The sequence below is a fragment of the Artemia franciscana genome, chromosome 13 (genome assembly GCF_032884065.1).
Source record: "Artemia franciscana chromosome 13, ASM3288406v1, whole genome shotgun sequence".
NCBI classification, from domain to species: domain Eukaryota; kingdom Metazoa; phylum Arthropoda; class Branchiopoda; order Anostraca; family Artemiidae; genus Artemia; species Artemia franciscana.
In genome coordinates this window covers 22,753,697-22,780,869 of record NC_088875.1, presented here as the reverse complement: position 1 = coordinate 22,780,869, position 27,173 = coordinate 22,753,697, and the positions used below count along the sequence as shown (strand labels likewise).

Sequence of the window (27,173 nt, the reverse complement as noted above, 5' to 3'; positions counted from 1 at the left end):
GAAAATTGATACAGGGCAGATACGCCGAAACGAAACGAAACACCGGATATACCTGAAACGCCGAAATTGTTGCTTATTTCCTGATTCTTGCGCTTTGGTCTCGCAAGCTCATTCAGCGGGCGTTTCAATTTTGAATTTTTGATAGGATGAATTGCTCTGAAGTTGATCTTCCTGTGGTAGATACTATACTGCAGCATGTAGAAAACATTTTCAAACGTATTGAGAATTCAGGTAATGTACAGAATTTTCTGTTATTCATTTAAACACTCTTTTCAATGCTGTTTTGCAAAGGTATACTAGACTAAGGCCAAAACAGCCTAGGCTAATATTTAGAGCTATAGACAAGTTTTATTGTTTGGTAATGCCAGATATCAGGTTTGGTATAATTCTAGTTTAGCTACTATTTTCTATCTTGAAAAAAAGTTAGGAGTAGGAAAAATGGAACTTTCATGGATAGGTCTAGTGACTAAAGTAGCCTATGTCCTGGGAAGGTATTTTGAAATACATAGCCTGCATTCACTAGCTTACTTATCTCTATAGAGGGCAGCAAATTTTGATGGCCTTTAAAAATATGTAGGTTATAGAAGTGAAATCTTGCAAAAAAGATCTTCTGTTGAATCAAAGTAGCCTACAAGAAAACTGCTTTCACCTTCACAACTTTACTCAGTCTCAATGTATGAATATTTGGAGATCTGCAAATACATTAGTATAAGCCTAGGTTTCCAGCAGTACTTAAGGGAACATGTTAAGAAAATAACTCTTACTTAATAATATGCAGAATTATGCTAGTTAACACACCTTGCAGGGGGAGATCTTTACTTCTCCCACTGTTGTACAATTTTTTTAATAAAATTTGGAAAAATAAACATGGATTTGACTGTATTTGTCCATTTTTAAATAATCTATAGGCCTATGTAGGCTATAATTAAACACCATCAGTGCCATGTAACTATTTCTCACAAAAACATATCAACAGACAAATAGTGATCAAATAGGTTCAGTTAGGTTAGATGGCATTTATATTTTTGTTTATAAAGGGTTTTCAAAACTTAAACAACAGACCCAAATATTTAGAAATGTTATAGATAAACCAGAAATACAAGGAAATATGCAAAGATAAAGGTTCTCCCCCTCTAAATATGCTAACTAAGATCATTCTAGCCTACATATTATGAAATAAGAATTGTTTTCTTAACATGTTTCCTTACACATGCCTACTACTCAAACCTTAGGCTTATAGGCCTACTAATGCATTTCCTAAATGTAGGAAAAACCCACTGATCTGGCTTAAAATTCTACTCAAATAACAGGAATTTTATTTTCAGAAGTAAAACCAGAGAGAAAGAAGCTGATGACTAAAAATTAAGGTAAAAAGTTGTTTAATCAAAATATCAATAGGTATAGACCTGTCAAGTAGGCAAATTCCTAAGACTTAGAAGTCAGAAGAGGGTGAACATAGAAGCTTGGCAATGCCCCTCCCAAAGTAGGGTAAAAGACTTCTTTTTGGGAAAGACCACTTTTCTTTGGCATTCCAGAAAAATCAAGATGGGTTTTCAAACCTCTTGATTTTTGCCCCTATTTTATGAAAGCATAACACAATGCAAGTATAGACCCCATTAACCTGTCACTAGAGCCAGACCAGTGGGAGTAATTTGTCATCATAAATTCAAAATGTGGTCTCTGGTTTGACATGCAATTGAAAAGAAAAAATCATATTTATGATTTATGCAAAATAAACATCAAGCAATAAAAGTTATATATTTAGAATCAGAAGACAATCAGCATTCTATTTATATGCAAAAACTAAAGCACTGAAAGAATATATACATCAAAATAGGATAATAGGTATTTAAAAAAAGAGGTCCTTTTAGGTAAGTCAATAAACTAATAATTTCAAATGTTTGATCTTAAATAATTTTGATAATAACCATATTGATGTATAGCTTAGGTTTTTATCTATTCATTGACATATATAATTCTTCTCAATTCTTATTTGGTAATGAGATGTGAAACTTTAAGTTTTACATAATTTTGCTTGATTGGATACTGCCTTTTTATCCTGGTTTTTTGGTCCTGGATTCATTACTGAAAGTTTCATTTTCCTAACCTAACCTCTTTCTAAGGTAGTTGAGTTGATATTTGATATTTTTAAAGGTAAGCACAGATTCATTTTTTTTTCACAGTAATATAGGATCAAATGTGAGCAGAAAATAAGCTGCAATTTGTAATAATCTGCATTACATAGAGGGGAGGGATGGAGTAAGATACCACTTGATGCCTTTTATAGGCTCTTTCCAAATATATTAGTCATTTTTGGCCCAAAATCAATTTTTAGGCCCTTTACAGACCCTCAAGGAGGATACCTTTTTCTCTTATTTTAGATTTGGCTTGTATACCCCAATTAGAATTACTCTTGCTAAAAAACCAGTTTTAACCCATAAATTGAATTGACAGTGACAAATTTCAGAATCAATAAGTGCATGAAATATACAATATGGGCTATATATTTGGGTAAGGTTAGAAAGGTCAGGGGTTAGTATTCAATAATTCACATATGACCTACAAATAAATTGAACATTCCACTTGATGCCCTTTTTTATTCTCTTTCTTAATATAATAATTGTTTTTGGCACAAATTTAGTTTTAACCTAACCTTTCTAACCTTACCCAAATATATAGCCCATATTACATATTTCCCATGAGTTACTGATTCTCAAATGATTTTCACTGTCAATTCAATTTATGGGTAAACCAGTTTTAACAAGAGTGATGTTAACAGAGGTATATAAGCCGTATCTAAACTAAGAGAAACAGGTAACATCTTTAGGGTCTGTAAAGGGCTTAAAATTGAATCAAACAGTTTGTGGTAACAAACTGTAGTAAGGAGCGACCTGGCTCAATAGTAAACAAAACTCTAAATAACAGAATTTTGATGCTAAAATATACATCAAAAGAATTGGATTTTCATGCTGATTTTAAATATATAAGTTTCATCAAATTTGGTCTTTGTCATCAAAAGTTATGAGCCTGAGAAAATTTGTCTTATTTTAGAAAATAGGGGAAAACACCCCCTAAAAGTCACAGAATCTTAACGAAAATCACACCATCGCATTCAGCGTATCAGAGAACCCTATAGAAAAATTTTCAAGCTCCTATCTACAAAAATGTGGAATTTCGTATTTTTTGCCAGAAGACAAATCATGGGTGCATGTTTATTTGTTTGTTTGTTTTTTTGTTTTTTTTTTCCCAGGGGTCATCATATCGACCAAGTGGTCCTAGAATGTTGCAAGAGGGCTCATTCTAACGGAAATGAAAAGTTCTAGTAACCTTTTTAAGTGACCAAAAAAACTGGAGGGCACCTAGGCCCCCTCCCATGCTCATTTTTTCTCCAAAGTCAACAGATCAAAATTTTGAGATAGCCATTTTGTTCCGCATAGTAAAAAACCATAATAACTATGTCTTTGGGAATGACTTATTCCCCCACAGTCCCTGGGGGAGGGGCTGCAAGTTACAAACTTCAACCAGTGTTTACATATAATAATGGTTATTGGAAAGTGTACAGTCGTTTTCAGAGGATTTTTTTTGGTTTTGCGGGTGGGGTTGAGGGGAGGGGGCTATGTGGGAGGAGCTTTCCTTGGAGAAATATGACATGGGGGAAGAAAAATTCAATGAAAAGGGTGCAGGATTTTCTAAAATTACTATAAAAAAAAAACAATGAAAAAATAAACATGGAAAAGTTTTTTTCAATTGAAAGTAAGGAGTAGCATTGAAACTTAAAACGAACAGAGATAATTAAGCATATGAGGGGTTCTAAAAATACTTTAGCATAAAGAGTGAGGTATTTAGGAGGAGATAAATACCTTGCTCTTTATGCTATAGTATTTTTAGTAATTTCAACTATTTATTCTATGGCCTTTCTGATTCAGGGGTCATTCTTAAAGAATTGGCACAAAACTTACGATTTAGTGTAAAGAGCGAGGTATTAACGAGGGTACAAACCCCCTCATATACATAATAAAAATTTAAGAATATAAAAGTTTGTTACGTAAGTTAATTCTTAAGTTACGTATATTTTTACTAATAAAAAAATTCGTTAAAAATTAAAATTTATAGTTGCCTTTTTGTGTAACCGAAAAATTGCATGGCAACTAGACCTTCTTCCCCATCCCTTATTCTCAAAATCGTCTGATCAGAACTAAGAGAAAGCCATTTAGCCAAAAAAGGAATTAAAATGTAAATTTCATTTTAATAATTTATGTGTGGAGAGCCAAAATCAAACATGTATTAATTCAAAAACGTTCAGAAATTACATAAAAAAAGACTAGTTTTTCTATCTGAAAGTAAGGAGCGACATTAAAACTTAAAACAAACAGAAATTACTCCATATATGAAATGGGTTGTCCCCTCTGCAATCCTTCACTCTTTATGCTAAAGTTTGACTCTTTACCACAATTCTGCTTTTTAAAACAATTAAAAGCTTTAGCATAAAGAGCGAGGGATTGCAGAGGGGACAACCCATTTCATATACGGAGTAATTTCTGTTCGTTTTAAGTTTTAATGTCGCTCCTTAATTTGTATCAAAAGTGATTATTGTGTTTGGAAGGATCATAAAATAAACATGAAGCAATATGTCCCCTTTGTTCTTCGGTCATTTCTATGAATTATTTAGTATTTATCCATAGTTTAGTTCATAGATCTGCCCCTGAAAGTTTCATTTTCCTAACCTAACTACTTTCCAAGATAGCAAAAAGTAGCTCATCTAGAATTTTACCCTCTTACTTCTCTAAATGGCACCTAGGCCCAGTTTAATGACCTTTTCAGGGTAAATATTTAGCAGTTTATATAAATGCCCAAAAAATAAAGTGAACAGACTACTCAATGCCTTTTTTATGTCCTTTCCAAATATAATAATTGCTTTGCTTTACTTGCAAATTTAACTTTAAGCTCTTTAATAACCCTCAAAGATGATGGCATTTTCTCTTATTTTAGGTATGGCTTATATACCTTCTGTAAGTATTGACCTTGTTAAAACTGGTTTACCTATAAATTGGATTGATGGTGACAAAATAATGAATCAATAAATGCATGCAAAATATATAATATGGGCTATATATTTGGGTAAGGTTAGGAAGGTTAGGTTGGACTAACTAAAATTGAATTTAGTAGTTAAGTTGCTATTATATTTGGAAAGAGTATGAAAAAAGACATTGAGCAGTATGTTCACTTTATTTTTAAGGTCATTAATGTGAACTGCTCAATATTGATCCTTTTCACTCTCTGTGTGATAAAATTGAAACCTTCAGAAGAAATAGATCTACTACTGAAATATGGTACAAGGAAAATATTTTGGGGGTAAAGTTTTAGAATAGCAGCTCATCAGAAGGAGAAATGCTAGAACAAAAGGAGAGACATTTTTAGATTTCTAATTTTAAGCTCATTCTTACAACTTTGTTTGTGTTTTTGACAATTCATCCCCAGCTCCTGATAATGGTCTAATATAGCCCTAGGCTGTGTAAAAAAAAAAAAAAAAACAAGCATAATATTTGATGAAAACTGGTTCAAAATACTGGACAAAATCAGAAATAGGATTTATTTATACTTGCTGTATATTAAATCTTTGATATGGCTTAAAACCATGCTGAAATAATGGGGAATATATTTTCAAAAGAAGAGCCAATGAAAAAGAGACTGAAAGGCCAAAGAAACATTTGGTGTTCTAGATTACAGGCTCCTCAGATGGAAACATCTTAATAAAATAAATATAGTATCATTAGATTCATTATTTTATGTTCTATATGAATATCATAATTATTTTATAGACAGTGCACCCTTTGATAGTCCCAGATATATATGCAGTCCAAGGATATGCACAAGACTTAATACTAAACAATGTAATTCTACTTTATAATATGCAGCATGCTTCTATTAATAAGATTAAGTTTCTTTCCAATATTAATCACTTTTCAAATCATTTTAAAATAATATTCTAGCCTATCCAATAATGATGTTGACATCACTTAATTCCACTATTCCAATATTGACATCACTTAACTAAAACTGGATTTCATCAAGCCAAGACTAGAGCTACCCATTGTACATCACATTACAAGATAAAACAAAAAAGACAACAATGAAAAAATTTGTATTATTAGGACTATCTATGGGATGAACATACAATAAAATATTCATATTTTTTAATATAATATTTAAAAAGAATGAAATAAGGAATCAAATGGTTATGCTTTGTTTTATTAAGATGTTCCCTTTTAAGAAGCCTGTAATCTAAAACATTGTCATTTCAACCCCTCCATGGGGATTGATAGGGTTACATAACAAAAGTTTGTTTATTTTATAGATTTAGTGTTTTTGTGCTTTTCTCTCATCAACAGTTTGTTTATAAGGCCAAATTAAGCAAATTTAAAAAAAAACAATGTAGTTATGCACCAAGGTCCTTGCTATTGAGGAATCAATGCTATAGTACATGAGTATTTCCATCCCATTTAGTACTCTTTCCAAATATAATTGTTACTACCAGGCTATGCCCTTTCCCCCTCCTAATAGTGCCAGATAAAGCCCTAAGCTATCTACAAAACTTTCGAAGAAAACCAAACCCTATTATAATAATAGAATTAAATTACATATATACTTGCAGTCTCCTAGTCAGAAGGCATGTCACTGGGCTGTAAACACAGTCACAACCCTTTTCTATTTCGTGTAATGTGTTTTATCACCATATCAACAATAGAGCCAAGTAGGTCCAACATTGGACCTTATTTTGCTCTGGAGTGTGAATTAAGGTAATGCTTATTTTATGGTATACATAAGGTTTGCAGTAATCAGGTTGTCATTGTATATCAATTTTAATTCAAATTTTGTAATTGTTTTCTTTAATGAATAATATATTTATTTATTGTTGCAACAATAGTCTCATCTCATTTAACCATGAAAATCTGTTCTATAGCAAAATACTATTACAAAATCATAAGAAGAATGCAATAAACGTTTTGTTTTAAAACAAATCACAAGCATAAATTAAAATGTAAGGAATATTGAAACCCTGATAATTAGATATAAAGTAAGGATTTTTTATTATAGTGGTTTCCTCACAAACTTTGTATATAGCATAGGGCTATATCTGGACCAATAAGTGGGGTCTGATGACAGTAGTGATTATTTTATTTTGAAAAATCATTGAATATGGAATTCAGCTATAGGATATATTTACTTGTTTTGCTCATCTGATTTCTGTCGTATAAGTAATCTTAATATTCAAAACTAACTTTTAATAACAAAATTTTGAAAGATTGACTTTTTTCTATCTTGAAAAGTAGTTGAATTTGACAAACAAAACTTTTAGGAATTTGGCCAGAGTCTAAATTTCAAGTAAATTTTAAACATTAGTATAATTTCAGGTGTACAAACCACATTAGCGTGGCAGCAGGGTAGTGGATCAACTTGTAGAAATTGGACACTGATATCAAACTAGTTTTTCTCATTGAGAGGTTGAAAAGTTAGTTGATTGGTGCTATAACTATTCCCTAAGGCTCTATTTTGGATCCTCTTCTGTGGTGCCAGTAGGTTTTTTGGAGCCCTGGACATCCAATATTGGTGATAGTCTTAATAGAAAAGGATAATACTTAGACAGAGGGATAATCGAGCTAAATGGTAATGTTCTTTAAAATTGATAGTTACCATTTTAAACCAAACTTATAAAATTTCAGGTATATTGTAAGACAGAAGCCAAATGGAAAATACATACTTAATTTGATTCCCTATTCAATGTATTTTCCAAACATAATAATACCTCTCATCCTAATTATGTCCCAGTCCAACCCCTTAACAGAGCTAGATATACCTCTAGTCTACATTTAAAAGTTTGTTAATTTTTTATTTTTGTTGAAACTATTGATGAAAAAACAAGCACAGAAATGAAACAAACCCGTAAAGTGAGCATTTTGAATATATATATATATATATATATATATATATATATATATATATATATATATATATATATATATATATATATATATATATATATATATATATATATATATATATATATATATATATATATATATATATATATATATAGGGTGGATATATTGGGCCTTATTAGGGTGATAGAAGAGCTGGGGTGCAAATAAAACAACAGATGATGTTCCAACTAGCAACTTTCTTTTGACTACAATTGTTGTGAAAGATATATAAGCTTATCTGCAAGCTTTAGTTAGGCTTAGAAAAAGCTTACAAAATAAACGAATAGCAAGGCAAATCCTAGGACTATAGGCTATCCTTTAAATTTATGGAATAGGATGGAAAAAAGAGAAATGTCGCACTAAATTTTCTCTCCAAATATAATATTTACCACTGTTACAATTGCCTCCCAGCCCCCTCCCTAAGGAGGCTGGGTATAGTCCTTGGCTAAATACAAAGTTTGCAGATTTTTTGTATTTTTTTTTATAATTGGCTTATTTGGCATTGTTAGCAGTGGATGAGAAATGAGCACAAAATATAACGCAAATCCACGAAATCAGGAAACTTTTTTTGTATAGCCTAGGACTATATCCTTTAAATTTATGGAATAGGATAGAAAAAAAATGTCCCACTATATGTTCATTCCAAATATAATTAAATAAAAAAAAACAAGTTTTTTAAATGAAAGTAAGGAGCAATATTAAAACTTACAACAAACAGAAGTTTGACTCATTCTCTTAACTCTACATTTTAAAACAGTAAGAAACTTTAGCGCAAAGAGCAGGGCGTTGAGGAGGAAAAGTCCCTTTCATATATGGAGTAATTTCTGTTCGTTTTAAGTTTTAATGTTGCTCCTTACTTTCATTAAAAAAAAAACTTGTTTTTTTATTTGATTTCTGGACGTTTTTGAATTAATGCATGTTTTGATCTTGGCTCTCCGCACATAAATGATTAAAACAAAATTTTCACATTAATTAATTGCAATTAATCGGAAGATTTTGAGAAAAGGGAGTGAGGGAGGAGGCCTAGTTGCCCTCCAAGTTTTTGATTACTTAAAAAGTCAACTAAAACTTTTAATTATTTACAAACGTTTTCATTGGTAAAAATTGTACGTAACTTACGAATTAACTTTCGTATCGAACTTCTATATTCGTATGTTTTTATTGCGTATATGAGGGGGTTCAACCCTCGTCGATACCTCGCTCTTTACACTAAAGCTTAAATGTCCCAATTCCTTATGAATAACCTCTGAATCACAAAGGCCGCAGAATAGATAGTTGAAATTACTAAAAAAAAACTTTAGCATAAAGAGTGAAGTATAACGAGGAGGTAAACCCTTCATATGCGTAATAATTTTTGTTCGTTTTAAGTTTTAATGCTGCTCCTTACTTTCAGTAGAAACAACTTTTCATATTTACTTTTTCATTGTTTTTTCAAATAATGCTAGAAAATCCTGCGCCCCCTTCATTGAAATTCTCTTCCCCCATGAGAAGTTCCTCCTACACAACCCCCACCCCCCTCAACTCTCCCCCTAAACCAAAAAAATCCCCCTGAAAACGTCTGTACACTTCCCAGTAACCATTACTATATGTAAACACGGGTCAAAGTTTGTAACTTGCAGCCCCTCCCACAGGGACTGCGGGGAGTAAGTCGCCCCTAAAGACATAGTTATTAGGTTTTTCGACTATCGTAAATAAAATGGCTATCTCAGAATTTTGATCCGGTCACTTTTGGGGAAAAATGAGCGTGGGAGGGGACCTAAGTGCCCTCCAATTTTTTGGTAACTTAAAAGGGGCACTATAACTTTTAATTTCCGTTAGAATGAGCCCTCTCGCGACATTCTAGGACCGTTCAGTCAACACGATCACCCCTGGGAAAAGAAAACAAATAAACACGCATTAGTGATCTGTCTTCTGGCAGAAAATGCGAAATTCCACATTTTTGTAGATAGGCGCTTTAAACTTCTACAAAAAGATTCTCTGATACGCTGAATCTGATGATGTGATTTTCGTTAAGATTGTATGATTTTTAGGGGGTGTTTTCCCCTATTTTCTAAAATGAGGCAAATTTTTTCAGGCTTGTAACTTTTGATGGGTATAACTGATCTTTGATGAAACTTGTATATTTAAAATGAGCATTAAAATTCGATTCTTTTGATGTAACTATTGGTATCAAGATTCCATTTTTTTGAGTTTTGGTTACTATTGAGCCGGGTCGCTCCTTACTACATTCACGAACTGTTTGATATTAACTGTCGATATTACTACATTTGTTATCACGAACTGTTTGATATTCACCACTGTCACAATTGCATCCCAGCCTCCTTCCTAAGGAGGCTGGATATAGCCCTTGGCTAAATACAAAGTTTGCGGATTTGAGATTAAAAGATTTTGCAGGTTTTGCAGATCGATAAAACTAAAAAAGATTTTACAAAGTAAGGGTTGTTTTCGATCCAAGCGTTTCTCTTTAAGGTAGTAATAGATCCCCTGATGCGAATATTTCCATTACCGAAGGTATTTTAAATGTTAAAAAGATTAGTGTTTCCCAGGAAATTTTATTATGTTTGAGGATATCACTTTGATATCTGGGGACCGGTATTTAAAACAAGTTTTTAGGGAAATCATTGAAATTAAAGAGACCTTTTGTTCAAAATCCCGGCTTTGATTAGAGATGCAGATGAATTTGACTTCAATTCAACTACTGTCAAATAAAGTAAATTTCGTTTTGATGAAGGTCACCCAGCGCATTCTAAACGAATTAGAAATATAATTATGGTGACAAGTAAAGTATTTGATTACGGGATTACTCTCACTTTTGTCCAATATGAGGGGAGATGGAAAATTTAGAACGATTCATGGGTCAATTTAGTTGTTTCAGGAATTAAAAACGGAGATTTCTGGTTTGATTTTGTGGAAATAAATTTGTCTATTAAAAATTAAGAAGCAATTGCTAAATCAGTATTATAAACATTGGAATGTATACCTTTGGGGATGTATAGTACAGAAAACGCATCTAATGCGATGAACTTTTTTAACCTTAACCTTGTTGGTTTTGTGTTAGATTAAATGTATAAAAAACAGATGCTTTTGAAAGAATGTAGATTCCAATCCAAAGTCCTTCCTTTAGGGACGAATCACTAGTATTCAACCAATAGCTATAGGATATCTTCTAAAATTTGTTTTGTTTAGATGATCAGAAGGGATACAAAAACTATCATTTATTAGATTGTTTTCAAAAATATCTAGAATCTAAAGGGTAGGCTATTCATTATAGAGGAAAAAGCACTTCTGAATGTTTTTTTAGCCGTTAGTTCCAAAATGCTTTCATGAAAAGCAAATAATAAAAGAGTTAATGAGCTGGGTAAAGCTTCGTTGTATTTCAAATCTAAACGAATCTGTCAATCAAACAGTTCGTGGTAACGAACTGTAGTAAGGAGTTCGTTTAGATTTGAAATACAACGAAGCTTTACCCAGCTCATTAACTCTTTTATTATTTGCTATTTATGCAATTATTTATGTATTTATATAATATCGTATATTACATGACTTTTAAGCTTAACCCATTCTTCATAGCTAAGACCATTTTCAAAGTTGTGGTCATCTTGACATAGGGCGTGCATACTTAATTCATAGTGAAGGCGATAGCTCATATCATCAAAATTTAGATTGTATAAAGATTGACCATTTACATATATTTGTAGATTCTGAAGCTTATTGGGGTTAAAATCAAATGGACTTTCATTGTAACTTTCCCAAAAAATGCTTGTTTTTTCAGGACTAATGGCTAGCTTTAATTCGAAAAAATAGGAAAAATGAAGTATTTTTAACGTACGAACGGTTGATCAGATCTTGATGAAATTTGATGTTTGGAAGGATATCGTGTCTCAGAGCTGTTATTTTAAATCCCTACCGGATCTGGTGACATTGGGGGGGGGGAGTTGGGAGTAGGAAACCTAAAATCTTTGAAAACACTTAGAGTGGAGAGATGAGGATGAAACTTGGTGGGAAAAATAAGCACAAGTCCTAGATACATGATTGACATAACTGGAACGGATCCGCTCTCTTTGGGGTAGTTGGGGGGGGGGGTTAATTCTGAAAAATTAGAAAAATGAGGTATTTTTAACTTACGAACGGGTGATCGGATCTCAATGAAATTTGATATTTAGAAGGATATCGTGTCTCAAAGCTCTTATTTTAAATCCCGACCGGATCTGGTGACATTGGGGGGAGAGGGGGGAAACCAAAAATCATGGAAAACGCTTAGATTGGAGGGATCGGGATGAAACTTGGTGGGAAAATTAGCAGAAGTCTTAGATACGTGATTGACATAATTGGAACGGATCCGCTCTATTGGAGGGGATCCGTTTTTTTCTGAAAAATTAGAAAAAATGACGTATTTTTAACTTATGAAGGAGTGATCGGATCTTCATGAGACTTCATATTTAGAAGGATCTCGTAACTCAGGTCTCTTATTTTAAATCTCAACCGGATCCAGCGACATCGGGGGAGGGGGGGCAGAAATCTTAGAAAATACTTAAAGCGGAGATATCAGGATGAAACTGTATGGGAAGAATAAAAACCTGCCTAAGATACGTGACTGACATAACCGGACCGGATATGCTCTCTTTAGTGGAATTGGGGGGGGGGAGGGGGTTAATTTGGAAAAATGAGGTATTTGTAACTTACGAAAGGGTGACCAGATCTTAATGAAATTTGATATTTAGAAGGGTCTTGTGGTTTAAAGCTCTAATTTTAAATTCCGACCAGATCCTGTGACATTGGGGGGAGTTGGAGGGGGAAACCGGAATTCTTAGAAAACCTGAAAAATGGGGTATTTATATCTTACGAATAGGTGATCGGATCTTAATGAAACTTGATATATATATAGAAGAATCTTATGTCTCAGATGCCCCATTTTCGACTCGAATTGGATCCGGGCACATAGGGGGTTGGAGGAGGGAAACAGAAATCTTGGAAAACGCTGAGAGTGGAGAGATCGAGATGAAACTTGATGCGAAGAATAAGCACAAGCTCTAGATAAGCGATTGACATAATCGGAACAGGTCCGTTCTCTTTGGAGGAGCTGGGGGGTGTTAATTTGCTAGGACGATGGAAATTGGTAGGCGTGTCAGGGAGCTGCACAGATTGACTTGATAATGTCGTTTCCCTAGATTCGACCATCTGGGGGGGATAAAGGGAGAGGAAAAATTAGAAAAAATGAGGTATGAGGTATGAATTAGAAAAAATGAGTGAGTGATCGGATCTTAATGAATTTTGATATTTAGAAGGACATCGTGACTCAGAGCTCTTGTTTTAAATCCTGACCGGCATTAAGCCTCTGATTTCCCTTTTAAATCAATCTATCGATTCTTAGAATTTTGTTTGAGCTCATACCATATGAGCTCTTGGCTCTTAGCTCTTCTTGCCGCGTCACAAGTGCCATATGAGCTCTTAGCTCTTGTTCTAAAAAAAGCACTTGGATCGGGAAAAGCTAACATCAACTTCTAAACCAAGAGGCAGAAATTGGGAAATGTAAAAATCATTGTTACTTGGAGAAACTAAACGAACCACAACATTTGATTTAGACATCTCTTCTTCTTTTAAATAATATCCTGAGGTTTATCCATGTTTTGCCTTCTTTTTACAGAAGAATGGGTTAATGGATCCCAAGATAATATGAATGTGAAAGAAACGACTGATTTTATTTTGACTAATATATTTAGGATCATCAATATCTGAACATGAGTAGCAATAAAAGGAATATCTATCATCTGACATGACTTATTTCCTTTATCCATGCGTTATGAGTATGGTCATAACAAAAAACTTATCGCAATACTGACGCTTTCCTTTTATTATATGGGTTTTTATAACCTTTTTAACACGATACTCTTTGGGGGGGGGGGCTTACTAGCTGAAGCTTCTGCCAATAAAGTGACCCAGAAATGGGTTTACCATTCATATCTTTAATTTCATATGTAATAGATCTTTATCTCGTACATTATGAATTCGAAATATTCCACGAGAATAATTAAATTACCCTTTTTTAAATATTGCTTAAGTTCAGTGTATGCGAACAAAAGATCCGATTGAAAAGTCCGGCTTATGTTGGGGTAGTTTTTCCCTTTGCAGAAAATCTAATGTTTCTGGAGTGCTATGCAGACCAACATCAACGGGGGCGATTTTGCCGAGACTTGGATAAGGGTAATTATTATGCTCCTTAGAATGTAATCAGTTTTTATAATCTGGAATTGAAGATTCCTGAAGAAATAAATTCAAGTCATTTTCAAACCGCTGCTTTGGCATAAGGCCTTCTTGAAAAGGTATAATTTTATAGGCACGTGATATATTTCGAAGTGTTGACGAGACTTCCGATTAAACTTGCCGCTATTGGTGCTAATGTTGCAATTATTCCCCTTCCGCTTTGAATAAGCTTTGTGCGTTTCCCCTGAATCTATTTCCTTTTACCAAAGAACCCTAAATTTTGCTTTTGTTTACATCAGCCTTTCTTCAAACACTAGCATCTTAATTCGTGAGTCTGCAATATCAAACAGTTCGTGTAACGAACTGTAGTAAGGAGCGGCCCGGCTCAATAGTAACCAAAACTCTAAAAAATGGAATTTTGATACCAATAGCTAGATCAAAAGAGTCACATTTTAATGCTGATTTTAATTATATAAGTTTCATCAAGTTTAGTCTTACCCATCAAAAGTTACGAGCCTGAGAAAATTTGCCTCATTTTAGAAAATAGGGGGGAAACATCCCCTAAAAATCATATAATCTTAACGAAAATCACACCATCGTATTCAGCGTATCAGAGAACCCTATAGCGAAAATTTCAAGCTCCTTACAAAAATGTGGAATTTTGTATTTTTTGCCAGAAGGCAGATCACGGATGCGTGTTTATTTGTTTGTTTTTCCCAGGGGTGATCGTATCGACCCAGTTGTCCTAGAATGTTGCGAGAGGGCTCATTATAACGGAAATGAAAAGTTCTAGTGCCCTTTTTAAGTGACCAAAAAATTGGAGGGCATCTAGGCCCCCTCCCACGCTAATTTTTCCCAAAGTCAACGGATCAAAATTCTGAGATAGCCATTTTATTCAGCGTTGTCGAAAAAGCTTATAACTATGTCTTTGGAGACGACTTACTCCCCAACAGTCCCCGTGGGAGGGGCTAAAAGTTACAAACTTTGACCGGTGCTTACATATAGTAATGGTTATTGGGAAGTGTACAGGCGTTTTCAGGAGGATTTTCTCGTTGGCGGGAGGGGTTGAAAAGAGGGGGACATGCTGAGGGAACTTTCCCTCGAGGAATTTGTAATGGGGGAAGAAAATTTCCATGAAGGGAGCGCAGGATTTACTAGCATTATTAAAAAAAAACAATCAAAAAATAAATATGAAAAAGTTTTTTCAGCTGGAAGTAAGGAGCAGCATTAAGACTTAAAACGAACAGAAATTATTACCCATATGAGGGGCTCAGCTCCTCCTAATACCTCCCTCTTTACACTAAAGTATTTTTAGTAATGTCAACTATTTATTCTACGGCTTTTGTGATTCAGGGGTCATTCATAATGAATTGGGACAAAATTTAAGATTTAGTGTAAAGAGAGAGGTACTAACGAGGGGGCGAACCCTCTCATATATGTAAGAAAAACATGAGAATAAAAAGTTTTTTACGTAAGCTAATTTGTAAGTTACGTATATCTTTTACTAATAAAAAGATTCGTAAAAAATTAAAAGCTCTAGTTGCCTTTTTAATTAACCAAAAAATTGGAGGGCAACTAGGCTTCCTCTCCCGCTCTTTTTTTCTCAAAATCATTCGATCAAAATTATGAGAAAGCCATTTAGCGAAAAAAAAAAATATGTAAATTTCGTTTTAATTATTCCTCTGCGGAGAGACAAAATCAAAACATGCATTGATTCAAAAACGTTCAGAAATTAAATAAAAAAAAAACAAGTTTTTTCAACTGAAAGTAAGGAGCGACATTAAAACTTAAAAACGAACAGAAATTACTTCGTATATGAAAGGGGCTGCTTCCTCATCAACGCCCCGCTCTTTACGCTAACGTTTTTTACTGTTTTAAAAAGAAGAGTTGAGAGAAAGAGTCGAAGTTTAGCGTAAAGAGCGGGGCGTTGTCAACTAAACTATTTTTTCTTTATGTATGGTAAATAAATTGTTACTTCTCGGTCAAAAATATTACTTGTAAGCATCAAATTCCTATCTTGAGCATATAAATAAATAAATAGGTATCCAAAAGAACGTGAAGTGGTATGATTCAATGTATAAGATTCAACAAGATATTGAGGGCTGGAGGGGAATATTTGTTTAGCTAGTGTCATAATTGAAGACAATGGAAATGGTATGTGTTTATAGAAAGTGTTCTAAAACTTTATTTTGAGTAAATAAGCTATGAGTTATTAGCATCGTCGATAAGTTCTTTTCACAGCTGAAAATGGATGTAGAATATTTATTAATCTTGGACATTAAATCATCTATGATCAAAAGACGATCTTTAGGGAGATTAAATAAAAAAAACAAGTTTTTTTAAATGAAAGTAAGGAGCAACTCAGTTGATTCAGTCGACTCAGTCAACCACTCAGTCGATAGGATCACCCCTGGAAAAAGACAACAACAAACAAACAAACAAAAAACAAATAAACGCGCATCCGTGATCTGTCTTCTGGCAAAAAATGTGAAATTTCCACATTTTTGTAGATAGGAGCTTGAAACTTCTACAACAAGGATTCTCTGATACGCTGAATCTGATGGTGTGATTTTCCTTAAGATTGTATGACTTTTAGGGGGTGTTTCCCCCTATTTTCTAAAATGAGGCAAATTTTCTCAGGCTCGCAACTTTTGATGGGTATAACTGATCTTGATGAAACTCTTCACCGGGTGGTCAAAGTCCCGGGCCCCTCCTGGAGCACTCCTCGCAAAGCACCCGGCAAAGGGTGGGGTTTCCACGAAGGCATGGTGAAGGCGATGCCCTCCCCCAGTGTCCCCCCCCTGAAGCATCCGGCAAAGGTTGGTACATTCCCCCCTTATCGGCTGGTCGAAGTGCGGGACCCTTTCGGAGTGCTCGGGCTCCTCTCAAAGTGCCAGGCAAAGGTTGGGACCCCCTCCCTCTTGTTAATTTCAAGTCACTATTACGTGCTAAAAACACGTACTAAAAAACTGACTATATACAAAAAAAACACTAAAAAAGCATTGGTACTCTAATCAAATGGAAGAGAGAGACTTTATTTCTGGGTGTCCTAGAGGTAGTGTTGAAATACCGTCATCCATAACATAGAATTTATCTGCAATACCGCAAATGGCATTTTTTATAATTTCCATTGTGTAAAGTTTAAAGTCTATGGAGCGAATCTTATTTGTATTTGCCTTAATAATTTTTTTAATGGTAACTTTGAAATTATCGTGTGTTAGGTCTTTTTTAATTAAATGTGTCCCAATCCCCTATGATGCTCTTTTAATCCCCCAGTTTTAATTACAATACAGCAGCATTTTGGCCGTTCTATCTAAAGCTCTGTAAAAAAAAGTGACTACCTAATTTATTTTCCAATCTTCCGAGCTGATTTTTCTATTGACTGTTGACTAAATGGAGGTATAGTTTAGGGTCCCAATTTGAGAAATCCGTAATAGGGTGGAGTTAGGGGGAGGTCAAATTCTCGGCTAGATTTTGTGCCTTTACTTGTACAAACAAGCTATCAGTATCCATGTAACACAATCTAATGCGCCTTTCATGTGTGATAAATAAAGTAAGTAAAAAAGACGGCACTAGACCCTTAAGGTCCAAACTGGCGGTGCTGATCTCCGTTCCGTGGCCCTTTAGCCAAGAAGTGCAATGGGGGGGGCAACTATCCTGTGCTTTCACAATCCCTTCCTGCTTACCTTTCCCCGGTTCTCCAGGTACCCATTTAGAGCTGAGTCCACTCTGGCAAGCTCACAGAGTCAGGCTACTAACCCCCGTCAAGATTATGGAATCCGATAGGTACATAAAGTTTGCTGCGTAACATGGAATTACAAACACTGTTTGCCATCCCTCTGAAACTGCCCGTAATCTGGCAATGATCCTTTACAAGACGCTTATCAGTGGTTTTTGGGTTCTTTTCCAGTGGGTTTTCCCTTGTCCAGCATGTCTACTGTCTCGTTTCTCTTTATAGCTTCAATAATTTCTATTTCCCTATTTGACTCGTATATTACATATAAACAACCCTCTGCATCTTTTAATAATTCTCTTAGCCCGCCAATTTGTCAAGAAGGCTTTAGATAATCCGAATATTTAACTAGCTCCCTATTGGGCTTGATTACAGGATAGCCGAAAGCTACCGGTTTGTGCTCTCCTAAAAATGTTCCTGTTTCTTCAATTATTGATTCAAAATCCGCAGAAATTGTATATTCCATAGGAATTCCATTCGAGAAATGATCAAATTCTAGTGTTGTTTTATCTTTCGGGCTATCTGAAGCCCGGGAGGGTAACAATATTTCAAATGATCCCTTATCCCCTTCGCTAGTTTTCGGGGCCAGGCCATAAATGCCAAAAAAAAATCCAGTATTTACGTGTGGCAGAAGTCTACTAATGTTCACTATGGAAAGAAATTGTCGTATTTATCATTTTCTACGTATAATAAGAAAGCATAATATTTCACGTTAACATTAGACAGCATGCGTATAGGGCATAATTTTTTTTTGCAATAGTGTCAAATAAAGAACGGTTATTCCTACACTAGGGTTTTTGTACCTCCCAGGGCTTAATATCTTTCATTTTAACAGGTCAACTGTACCTCAAGGCATTTAAAGGAAACAGTAGGAAAGGTTCCACCTTCTAACCCCACTTCGTTCCAAGCTAGAAGGCTTTTCTCATTAGTATTATCCCTAAAAATTTGGTGGCCACTGGCTAAAACAAACTACTTAAAACATTAATTTTTTTTGCAACAATCAATAATCATCAATTATAAGCTGATTATTCTTTAAGAGTTCAGAGATTTGGGCCCCTTTTCAACCAATGGTATAGCTATAGTCTTTAAGGGCTAGGTCCCTCAGTTGCTGTAATGGTAAACCCAGAACCGTTTTCGAAATATTTTTCAGCAATCTTATTAATTTTGGTAATAATTTTGTCCAAAATTTCACTTGTATCTCCAAACTTGTGAAACGTTTGCATTTTTGATAATAAAACTACTTGTTGATTATCCCTTCATTCTTTGGAGAATGCAATATGAGCAGTCAATTTAACCTTTAACCTTATTTTTTCTTTTTTGTTTTTATAACAGTTCCCCTTTTGTGTGTCTTAATCCTTCTAGGGTAGCCCCCGGAGTATCGCCAAAACACGAAGAGTTGAATTTATAGGATCGTAAATATCCTTTAAAGCTATTTTTTGAAAAAAGGACTTGGTTCGGTCTCTAATCCGCATATCTGATTAAAAACAACCTTACCTTGATTAGAATCTGGCATTTCACTATTTGAAGGCTCTTCAAAATCAGGGGTATGACAAACTGATCCTCTTCACATGTGGCTGGCCCAAAATTACCTTGAAATTCAGGAGGAGGAGAAGGAGGTATAATGAACAGACCATCTTCACTTGTAATGAAAATTTCTTCAAAATTTTCTTTAAATTGAGGGGGAGGGGGTTTAATAAATCGATCCTTTTCACTTGAGGCTGCTTCAAATTTTTGTTTAAGTTGGGGGTGAGGTGACAGATTGCCGAAGATTGTCCTTTTTGGCCAACCGTCTGAGGCTACACGGAAGGCAGGTCGTCCTTGTCTAGGTTGGGAGGATGTCATAAATAAAGATTTAAAGGAAATGGGAGCTTCCTGGGAGGGTGTAAAGAGGGAGGCTTTGAATAGATTAGGTTGCAGGAGGAGCGTGCGTGGCTGTGTTGGCCTCAGGCGGCTTGGTGCTGCAGTGAGTTATTAATAGTAGTAGTAGCAGTAGTAAAGCGCTACTGGTTGAAGTGGCGTGGAAATTGTTTATATCTGAATTGACACATTAGAAAGTGTCTGAAGTGTCTGATGAAGCGTCACTGCTTGAAGGGCCGTAGAATTTTCTTAGTAAAGGTTATTGTTTGTAAGCATCGATATAAATCCAAAACTTTTCTAAATCCTTTTCTATTAAAGAGTAAAGATCTGCGCTATTGTCTATATCTAGTCTATATATCTAGATAGATATATCTAGACTCTTGTCTATAGGAGGAGTAACAATATCTTAGTTGCCTGAATCGGTGTCCGACTGAATCATACCGCCTCTTTTTTTCTGGAGAGGGTTGTTCTTCGAAATTATCAAATTATCGTCTGACTCACGCTAAAATGCCTCGATAAGATCACCTATTTTTCAAGTGTAACATTCAACACCTCATAATACCCTAAAATTTTCTTAGGTAGCGATTAGATATACGAGCTTTTGCTAAACATATTTTCCTGGAATACAAAGAATAGAAACTTCTGGAAAAATATAAGAACATGTTTTTCATGAGATTTTGGTTGTGGGAAGTTTGAATTCTAAGTGGGGTTCTCTGGAACGTCTTTGAATAAACAATATCTTGTAGCCAAAAATCTCTACATGTAGACTTGTAACCATATTAAGCGTCAAGTTCCGGCGAGACTGCCTCTCAGGAAAACGTATGTTTGGATACGAAAAAAATATTAGCGTGAGAAATAGTCTACACGATGTCGTAGTAGGCCATATAGGAATTTCTCGTATAAAAAGAAAGTGAGATTACATCGGAAATCCCCCAGGAAGGACCTATAAAAAGAAATGGCTCTCCATAGCCAAAACGGTCAGGAAGGGCTTGCCAAAAAAAAGAATTGCAGCTTTTCTATAGAGAAATCCGCCCGGAAGGACCTACCAAAAAAGGAATTCCTGCTTTTCCATAGAGAAAACCCCCCAGGAAGTGACTCTGCTCTTTCTACTAATGAATCCTGAAACACAGGACCGTGGAGTCCTAAATGACTACTTAATTAGAATAATGCGCTTTTTTAAAATTCTAGAACAAACTATAGCGTAAAGAGCGAGGTATTGAGGAGAGGGCAACCGCCCTCATATGTGTAATAACTCCTGTCCGTTTTAAGTTTTAATATTTCTCCTTACTTTTAGTGGAAAAACGTTTTTTTTTTCTGATCGTTTTTTAATAATGCCAGGAAATCGAACTCCTCTTCCACGGAAAACTCCCTTCCCCAAGAAAAATTCCTCAATGAAAAGATCCTCCCTCGTACCCCCCCCCCCCCAAAAAAATAAAATAAATATCTATATGCTTCTCAGTAGCCAATATTACATGTAAACAATAGGCAAATTTCATAGCTTGTAGCCCTCCCCCCGGCTGTTGGGGGGGGGGGAATGTGGTAAAATTAGTCACGGTAAAATTGGTTGTTTTACGTATTTTACCGTAATTTTACGGACCCCAGTAAAATTGGTATTTTACTCAATTTACAAATTTCACCGATATTTTACGTGTTTTACCGGTAATTTACACATTTTACTAACATATTTTACGATGCCTTGCAATTTTCGTTGCTTCAAAACATTATACTGCGCATAAATAATCTTTCTTCAACAGGTAGACAAAAACATGTTTGAATATGATTTATTGATTTTCTTTGCGCATAGCAGTATTACGTCAGCTGTATTAAAAAGCCATCTGTGTGACTTCAATTTCATGCTATCAAAACAATAAAATGTACTATAGATTAGAGCACAGGTAATTAGAATTTTGAAATTGTGAAACATCAGCTAAAGCGAAATTATACTAGTTCAAAGAGCTACAAGCAAGATATGACAAACAAGAAAAAAACTAAATAACCGTAAAAAAAGAGGGTAAAGTCAGCCAATTGACAGAAAGGAAGTGAAAATGACAAAAGCATATATTTTCTCAGTTGCTTTTGCCCAGCCGTCTTCAGTGCAAAAAAAAAAGAGAGAAAACTAATTTTTTAAAGTATATCTAACAGAGCAGAAGAAAGACTGAATCAAAAAAAAAAAAAAAAAAAAAAACCAAGCTAGATTAAATGAAAGACTATTCACCAACAAGATTGGGCAAAAGTTCTCTGTACTTGTTTATTTGCCAGGATATAATTAAGTTGTTCATCTGAATGCAAAATCCGATAAAACCAGTTTCATAGCCACAAAGACAAGGAAAGGGTGACAGAATTCATTAGTACGTAAGTTATTCTGACGGCACTGAACCCTCAAGGCCCAAACTGGCGGTGCTGATCTCCGTTTCAGGGCTATTCAGCCAGGAAATGCATTGGGGGGCTGGGAGCCATCCATCCTGTGCTTTTGCACGCCCTTCCTGCTTTTCTCCAGGTTTCTCCAGGTACCCATTTAGAGCTGGTTGGCTCTGGCTGAGCTTACTGAACCCCACCACAGACCCCGTCCCAAACCAAATAACTAGCCACGCCAGGGATTGAATCCCCCCTACTTTCCCCTTGGATAATTCTGGAATTTCATTAGAAGAGAAATTGAATTCTCTACTCTCTTTTTTAACAATTCATTCGGTAGGCAATCATATAGCATTGCCTATAGTAAAGACCCCAAAGGGTTGAATGTATTAATATTTGGTCATTTATTTTATCCCGAAGGCACTTCATGAGTAAGGAGTGGTCGAACAAACTTTGAAGGAAGCTCAGTCAATTGGAAATCGAAAGCTCCAGTGTCTAAATCTTCTAAGATTTAGCTTACTTTTCAACCAATTGCTACCGAATGATTTGTTACCGACTGCAGTGTCTTTAAGAAATCTTATTCTAGTTTAACGATCCTTAGAATATTCACATAAATATATGTTTAGTTGGAGAGGCTAGGGGAGGGTGGAGACGAAAATTAATATATAATCCTCAGGACCGTATCCAGGACTTTTGTTTGAGAGGTGGGCACAAAAACTTCACGAAATGTATCAAAAATGTCTTTTAACCAAAGTGAACAACTAGATTGTTAATCAAATTTATGAGACTCTAGATGAAGGGGTTTTATTTTTTTTTTAGACCAGGAAAATCAGAATCATCAAAACATTTTATTAAGAGCTGAAAGTGATGCTTTAAAAAAAATGCTCAACTGGTCTTATAGCTACAGGGCTACTCTAAACACCCATTTTACCCTATATTTCCTTGGGAGTACTAGTGTTGTAACTGGTAAAATTGGGTATTTACCATAATTTTATAGACCCCCGTAATAATTGTATTTTACTTATTTTACATAATTTACGTATTTTACCGGTATCTTACATATTTTACGACACCTTGCAGTTTCTAGAGCACAAAGGTGGGGAAAGGCTGGCAGAAAAAGGATTGAGTATGATTGTGTTTTGCATATAACTATATTTCCCGATTTAAGAGGTGGTATGTCTGACTTACGCCTCTTGTTATCAAAACGATAAAGTGTATTATAGTACTTGTACAGGTTTTAAAATGGTGAAATATTATCGGAAATAAAATTACATTAACTCTGTTAACTGTTCTGTGAAGACAGACAAGCGGGATTGGCTTGTGACAAACAAGAACAAAATATAAAACTAAATAGCTGAGAAAAATGAGAGTATGTCAGCTAGCAGACGAAAAAGAAGCGAAAGTGATAGAGGTAGATATTTCGTCAGTGACTTCCGCTCAGCCGTCTTCAGTGTTCAAAAAAAGAAGGAAGGCTAAATTTTTGAATTAACACTAACTGAGCAGAAGAAACATTGAATCAAACAAACCAAAAAACCAAGCCAGAATAAATGAAAGACTATTCAGCAATTATATTAGGTAAGAATTCTCTGCTTAGTGATCGATTTAGCTTGTCTACTGACCTAATAAAAAAAAAGTATGGTCAGATGATCTTAACTTAAACTGAAGAAAATTTTATTTATTTTAAGCTGTAATCCTTTAATTTTAAGCTATTGTAAATTCAGATTGTAGGAATATCTTCAGTATCTCTATTTAAAGCAAGGTCTCTATTTATGGATTTTTCTTAGTTTTAATTGCCTTCCTAAAAGAATTTGGGAAGCCATTCACTTCAAATATTGAAGTTGCCTCATAAAAAAGAAGTACGTAATCTGGATTTTCAACAATGTGGAGGGTCAAAGCAGAATCAATATCCTCATTTTAATGTTAAACTTCACATGTCAGAGAAATCTTGTATTCAAGCCGTCTTTTTCCCGAAAGCTGACGTTAACCCTCCCCCCTGGGAAATACCCCCAATGGTATACCCCCAATTTCCCTCTTTTTACCCTTATATAATTCCAGATTTTCATTAGAAGGAAAATTGAACTTTCTACTCTTCTGTTTAAGTCAGGGACGGTCATATTGTATTACCTATGGTAATGATCCATAAGGTTTCATTGTATTAATATTTGTTGATTGATTTTTTCCAGAGGCAATTCATGCAGAAGGGGTGGTCGAATAAGCTCGGTCAATTGGAAATCGAAAGTTCCAGCGCCCTTTTCAACGAATTGTTACCAAATGAGTTAGTGCTGACTACGGTGTTTAAAAGAAATTCTTATTCTAGTTTAACGGCCCTTGTGTTTCAGCAGTTGTTTTGAAAGAATATTCAGATAATTACAGAAATAGCTCTAACAGAGAGACGATGTGAGGGTGGAAGTAGAAATTAATATATAATCCTCAGGGCCCTATTTTTCTGGGGGAGGGGGGAAGCTTCAGAACAGGCATGGCCACCTGAATCAGAATTTAAGTCTGAAGGAGAGGAGCTAGATTTGCAAGCAAATCCTGTTGAAGATAGTCGTAATGACTGTGAAAGTGACTGAATATTCCGCTCTTATGATCCAGTGCTTAGTTAATCAAAGTTATTAAAGTATTACGATCCTCTTTTTTAGTTGTATTCGGTACTTCCATAAATAAAAAAAAACAACATATGGATGATATGAGGAATGTGACTGAATTTGGCTATTCAGCCACGGGTAGAAATTGATATATAATCCTCAGGGCCGTATTTTTTGGGGGAGTGGGGGGCTTCAGAACAGGCACGGTCACCTGAATCAGAATCTAAGTCTGAAGGAGAGGAACAAGATTTGCAAGCAAATCCTGTTGAAGACAGTCGTAATGACTTTGAAAGGGACTCAATCATTCCGCTCTTATGATCCATTGCTTAGTTAATCCAAGTTATCAAAGTGTTACGATCCTATTTTTAATTGTATTCGGTATTTTCATAAATAAAAAAAATTCATGCATATGATATAAGCAATGTGGCTGAATACGGCCATTTAAATATGCAAGCCTGTTAGGGTAACATTTCTTAGGTTTAAATGTAGAAAAAAAAATATCAAATATGATTTTACTCCCAAATAATGGAAAATTTAATTTATTTTCTTTTATCTTTTTCTATTCATTTTTTTATTGCAAAATGGATGTCCGCAATCTGCCACTGTCCAATTGCTGATGTATTATCCTAGGCACAACATTACAAGAGGAATAAACTAGACAGTTAATTAAATTGGTGAAACTCTGGATGAAGGGGCATTAGCTTTTTTAGCCCAGGAAAATCAGAATCATTTAAGAATTTCATTAAAAGCTGAAAGTGATGCTTAAAAAAAAAGATCTCAGCTGGTCTTGTAGCTACAGGGCAACTTTAAAACACCAATTTTACCCTTTATTTCCTAGAAAGTACCTTATTTTACCTTACTTTATTAATTTTACCCTATTTTTCCAATTTTACTAACCGATTTTTTATTTTAAGGTAATTTTACAACACTAGGGAAGAAGGTCAAGTCATCCTCAAAGACATAGCTACTAGATTCTTCGATTGTCCTGAATATAATGGCTATTTCAAAATTTTGACAGTAAGGCTTTGAGAAAAAAGGGGTGTGGTAGTGGGGCTAACTGCCCTCCAATATTTCTGGTCACTTAAAAAAGGCACTAGAACTTTTGATTTCCGGTCAAAATGAGCTCTCTCTCGATCCTTTAGGATAACTGGTTCGGTACGGTCATCCCTGGGAAAAGCAAAAAAAAAGAAAAAAATTAACACGTATACAGGATTGGCCTATTGCATCTGGCAAAAAATGCCAAATTTCAAATTTCTGTATATAGGAGCTTGAAACCTCTACAGTAGAGTTCTCCAATATCCTGTTTTGGGGGTATTTCCTCCTATTTCAAAACTTGGGGAAATGTTCTCAAGCTCGTAACATTTGATGGGTAATATTAACCTTGATGAATTTTGTATGTTGTGAATATGCATAACAGTTTAGTTCTTTTGACGTATCCATTGTTATCAAGACTGTTTTCTAGAGTTTTGGTTTCTATTAAGCTGTATCGCTCCTTACTTACTGTTCGTCGCCATGTACTATTTAACGACATTTAGTCTAAAGTTAACATGATATCGTATGTGCGCATATGTTACAGCCTTATATAAATACGCGTGTTTAGGATTTCCTTAGAGTAGACAGTTGACTCTGAACCAATTTTAGAGGGATTTCCTCAATCCTCTTCGGTGTATAGTTGTGGTGCCCTAGATACTTGCACACACAGAAGAAAGCAGCTACTATATTGCAATGTGCAGGTCTAAAACTCAATTCTGGAGTGCCCTCCCAAATGTTGTGGTTGTGACCACGTATATTATCATAATTTGTCTGTACCACGCCTATTGTTGTTGAATTTGATTCTACTTACAGACAAGTCAAGAAGACTCTCTTTGGCTGATGGAAGTAACAGTGAAATATCTCGTGAATCTGGAGTGCACAGTCAATCTCTTTCACAGTTTGAAATCTTGAATTCCACATTGCAATCTAACATAAGGTATGCTTTTATTTCTCAGTACGATTAGAAAAGAACCTAGCTATTTACAATATTACAACAACTTTAAGCTAACATGAGCGTAACATTATTGAAAAAATAATCAAGTTAAATCATACAAGGGGTTAAACAGTTTTAACCGCAAAAATATAAAATAGAAATACTACTTCAAGGTCATTAGAATGAAATATGGGATAAACGTCAACTATTGCAATCAATGACTAAAGTGAGGAGTTTTGATTGTCTCTTGTTTTTTTTTTCTAATGCAACTGTTATGTTATTGTAAGTTTACCAATTTTGGGTATAATATTCTATTTAAAAAAACAAAGGGAGAGCAATAAATGGGCTAAAACAGAAGTTTTTTTTTATAGTTGTTTTGTATTTATTGTTGTTAAGGATTGCATTTGTGTTTCGTAGTTCAACTTCAATATCGCACGAAATGAAAAAACAGCCATAGCAGTGGTATGAATTTGGTGGTTCATGATTTTTGGAACTGG

At 34.8% G+C, this 27,173-nt stretch overlaps 1 protein-coding gene across 1 annotated transcript in view; it reads left to right on the top strand.

Annotated features, from left to right (window-relative positions):
* The first annotated feature begins 73 nt into the window (after positions 1-73).
* LOC136034663 (synaptonemal complex protein 1-like) overlaps positions 74-27,173 on the top strand; it is a 48,199-nt gene continuing 21,099 nt past the window's right edge. Inside the window, exons 1-2 of the mRNA XM_065715978.1 lie at positions 74-231; positions 26,556-26,679. Coding sequence (XP_065572050.1) covers positions 147-231; positions 26,556-26,679 — 209 coding nt within the window. The 5' untranslated portion in view covers positions 74-146. The remainder of the gene's footprint in view (positions 232-26,555; positions 26,680-27,173) is intronic.